This window comes from Penaeus japonicus, unplaced genomic scaffold, assembly GCF_977035675.1.
Source record: "Penaeus japonicus unplaced genomic scaffold, GWHDUDI00000001_assembly GWHDUDI00000002, whole genome shotgun sequence".
NCBI lineage: Eukaryota > Metazoa > Arthropoda > Malacostraca > Decapoda > Penaeidae > Penaeus > Penaeus japonicus.
Window position 1 is genome coordinate 49,383,921 of NW_028234404.1, and position 5,000 is coordinate 49,388,920.

The window sequence follows — 5,000 nt, forward strand, 5'->3', positions numbered from 1 at the left end:
CTCAGTGTTCTTATTTGAAAATATATTGTTTTCCTCATACAAATCGGACATAAGTATACAATTATCTTTCTTCCAAAGTGCATTTGTAGCTACTGAATCCTATCGACTAATAATCAAAGGAAAATGTCTCAATATACACCGACCACTTACTTAGACGAAGCTGCTCAGATTCTTAAATGAAACTTACTTCTAAAACCACTTACACAAATTTATCTTTCATCTAACGAGTGTGCGATGGTCCAGCTCTTAATCAAGTTTACATACAGCTTTTATTTGCCGGCTCTGCACCTTTGTTCAGGTACAACAGCCATATAGAGACATGATCTGACACATGACCATGCATGATCTGATAGCAATAAATCTTCCAGAAAGAAATACTTCCTGTACAAGGATCAAGAAAACAATATATGGTGATGAAAGTGTTGGCTCATCAAATATTCAGCTTTTTCTTGTAATTCCATCTACTAGCAGTGGTGTGTGTGTATGCGTATATATATATACATATATATATGTATATATACATTATATAAATTAATATATTATATAATGAAATATGATATAGTGATAGGTATCGTATGTGTGTGTGTGTGTGTGTGTGTTTGTGTGTGTGTGTGTGTGGGGTGTATATGCAACTGTATTCATATATATATATATATATGTATAATATATATATATATATATATATATATATATATATAGATACATATATATACATTATAACATAAGTATATTATACATATATATATAAAATAAAGATATATATATATGTATACTACAGCTATATACATATAACAATGTATATATACATATAATATATATATAATATATATAAATATATATATATATATACAAATATATATATCTATATACATATACATATATATATATATATAATATATATATATAATATATATAGAATATATATATATAATATAGTAGTATTTATATGTATATATAATATATATATATATATAAAGATATATATAAATATATTATAATACATCCATACATAATATTTATATATATACATATACAAAAACATAAATATATATATATATATATAATATATATATATATATATCTAAATAAATATATATCCATATAGAACACATATATATATTATCTATATATAAATATATAAATCTATATATATACGTATATATATAATATATAATTATATAATAGCATACACACAAACATAAATAATACATGTGTTGTATATATATCTATGAATCTATATATAATATATTATATATATATTGATATATAAATGTATAATATACATATATATATATATATGATCTATAAATAAATATATATATAATAGTAAATAAAAAATATATACCTATATTATATAAATATATAAATATATAGATATATATATATATATAAATATAAATATATTAATATATAGATATCCAGACATATATATATATAAATATATATATATGTTATATATATATATATAAATATATATATATGTGTGTGTGTGTTGTGTGGTGTTGTGTGGTGGTGTTTGTGTGTGTGTGAGAGAAAAGAGATGAGTGAGTGTGTGTGTGTGTTTGTGTGTGTCTGTAAAGGTATATAAAGAAATATATATATATATATATATATAATATATATATATATATATATATAATATATATATATATAATATATATAATTATATATATATATATATATAATATATATATGATATATTACATATAGAATATAATATTATATATATATAGATATATTTATATATTTACTATTATATATGTATTTATCATATAATATATTATTTAATATATATATATAAAAATATATAATAATATATATATGCCATATATAAACAAAAAAATAACTAATATATATATATATATATATATACATATATATATATTCATATATATACATATACACATATCATATCTAGCTATCCTATCCAATCTATCTATCTATCCTATCTAACTATAACATAAATATATATATCTTATATATATAATAGAATATAAATAATATAAATTATTATGTATGTATGTATGTATATATATAATATATATTTATAAAGGACTATAATATATACATATGTCTGTATGTATTTATGTATGTATATATATATAATATATATAATATAGATAGAAAAATATATATATAAATATAATATATGTATATAAACTATGCATATAAAATATATATAAATAAATATATAAATATATATATATAGTATAATAAATAAATAGATACACTATCTATATAAATATATCTAAATAAATATATGATATGTTTGTGTGCGTGTGTGTTGAGTGTGAGTGGTGAGTGTGGGTGTGTGTGGTGTGGTTAGTGTGTAGTTTGTATATAATATATACAAATATCTATAAGTCTATAAACAAATCCATAAATCTTATAGTATACTTTATACAATATATATATGAAATATATATATATATAATGATATTTATATGTATATATATTTGGTTGGATGTTCTTGAGCATATGGAAACACTACTGAATATCTGCGGATTAATATTGTTGTTGACCATTATCGAACTCGTGTTGTATTGTGTGTGTGTTGTGTGTGTGTGTGAGAGTGTGTGTGCTCTATGTATGGTATGTATTATCTATATATATATATAATATATATCTATATATATCTACTTCTCTATATATATATATATGTATATCTATATAAATCTATCTATCTATATATCTATATATATATGATAATCCATACCTAATTATATCATATATTATCTATATATTTATATAATATATATCAATATGTATCTATCGCATTGTCTGTATATGTATACATATATTATATATATATATATATATCTATATTATATATATTATATATATTTGATATATCTATAAACATATACAAATACCTATATATATTTATATATATATTTATATTAGATATATATTATGTATGAATGTAATATATAAATATAATATATATATATAATTATATATTTATGGTATTACATATATATATATATATATATATATATATATATATATATATATTATATATATACTGTATATATAATATATATATCATATATATATATATATACTATATATATATATATGTATGTATATGTATACCTATATATATATATATATATTATATATATAGGGGGTATATATACATACATACAATATATATATGTTGTGTGTGTGTGTGTGGGGTGTGTGTTCTGTGTGTGTGTTGTGTGTGTGTGTGTGTTGTGTATGTTGTGTGTGTGTGTGTGTGTGTGTGTGTGTGTGTGTGTGTGTGTGTGTGTGTGTGTGTATCCTATAGAACACAAGGGTCGCTTTTGTATTCGAGATTTTGGAACAATGACGTTGAACATTATGGAAAGGTATTCCGTGAACATTAGGGAATTTATATCATACCAAACATTATGCAACGATATTGTTCTGAACATTATGGAAAATTATGTTGGTTCTTCATTAATGCAGAAAAAGTAATAATCTCTATTATATGATTTAAACATTTTAAATTCTCTTATTAAAGAATGAAATATATTAGCTGAAGTTATCCTTTTTGAACTTTGTAGTCTTATAGCGAATTTCAAACACAAATATGCGTTTATACCGTATGCCAACTCTTTGATATACACGAATTCAAAGGCTCAAAGACTCTCTGACTCGTACTCTCTAAAACAAATGTACATACCCATGTGCGAGCTCACTTACACGGAGACACACATATTCCGACGCACATGTACAAACACACACACACACATACAAACACACATACACACACACACACACATGCATACATACATAAACACACAGTCCTTTTCTTTCAGACATATAAATGCAAACGCACAGGTATTCCTCTTTCAGAGAGATAAACTAGCATACACATACACAAACAAACACACACTTACATACACCCAAACACAAAAAACACACACAAATACACGCAAACACACAAAACATGCACACATACAAACAAACGAACAAACACACGCACAAACAAACACACACACAAACACTCACACAAACAAACACAGAAACAAACCCGACACAAACATTCGCTCCCGCAACTCACCAGTGATAACATGGAGGGAAACCGAGGCTGCCCTTGCATTCGCTGGCTGGCACGTGTAGTTCCCGGAGTCAGATTTGTCCACGTTGGAAATTCTCAGCTCGCTCTCACCTTTCGTGCTCATCACCGTTATCTGGAAACTGTGTATTGTTTGTTGAGAGAGAGATGGAGGGAGGGAGGGAGAAAGGAGGAGGGAGGGAGGATGGGGGAGGGAGGGAGGGAGGATGGGGAGGGAGGGAGGGAGGGAGGGAGGAGGGAGGGAGGGAGGGGGGGGGGGGGAGGGAGGGAGGGGGGGGAGGGAGGGAGGGAGGGGGGGGGAGGGAGGGAGGATGGGGAGGGAGGGAGGATGGGGAGGGAGGGAGGGAGGATGGAGAGGGAGGGAGGGAGGATGGGGAGGGAGGGAGGGAGAAAGTTGGAGGGAGGGAGGGAGGATGGGGAGGGAGGGAGGGAGGATGGAGAGGGAGGGAGGGAGAAAGAAGGAGGGAGGGAGGGAGGGAGGGAGGATGGGGAGGGAGGGAAGATGGGAGGGGGTTGAGTACGGGGGGGAAAGAGGAAGGGAAGGGGGGAGGAGGGAGGAAGGTGGAAGGATGGAGGAGAGAGGGGGGAGGAGGAAGGATGGAAGGGAAGGGGGAAGGAGGGAGGGAGGATGGATGGGAGGGGAGGAGGGAAGGAGGGAGGGAGAGATGGAGGAATGGGAGGGGGAAAGGATGAGGAGACAGGAAGGGAACAGAGCAGAATGGATGGAGAGGGATAGAGGGAGAGAAGAAGGAGAACGGAGGAAAGAACGAAGAAAGGTGGGTGGCAGGGAGATGGGAGGAAGGGAGAGAGAAGAAGAGGAAGGAAAGAAAGATAGAGAGCAAGAACGAAGGAGGAGGAGGAAGGAGGGAGAGTGGGAGTAGTGGGTGAAGGGGGGGAGGGCGTGAATAGGAAGACGATTTAGGTAAGTGAGGGA

At 29.5% G+C, this 5,000-nt stretch overlaps 1 protein-coding gene across 1 annotated transcript in view; it reads right to left on the reverse strand.

The window, feature by feature from the left end:
* LOC122260215 (transmembrane and immunoglobulin domain-containing protein 1) overlaps positions 1-5,000 on the reverse strand; it is a 75,085-nt gene that overhangs the window by 3,505 nt on the left and 66,580 nt on the right. Inside the window, exons 7-8 of the mRNA XM_086545695.1 lie at positions 4,052-4,181; positions 265-381 (exon numbers count right to left, since the gene is read on the reverse strand). Coding sequence (XP_086401821.1) covers positions 265-381; positions 4,052-4,181 — 247 coding nt within the window. The remainder of the gene's footprint in view (positions 1-264; positions 382-4,051; positions 4,182-5,000) is intronic.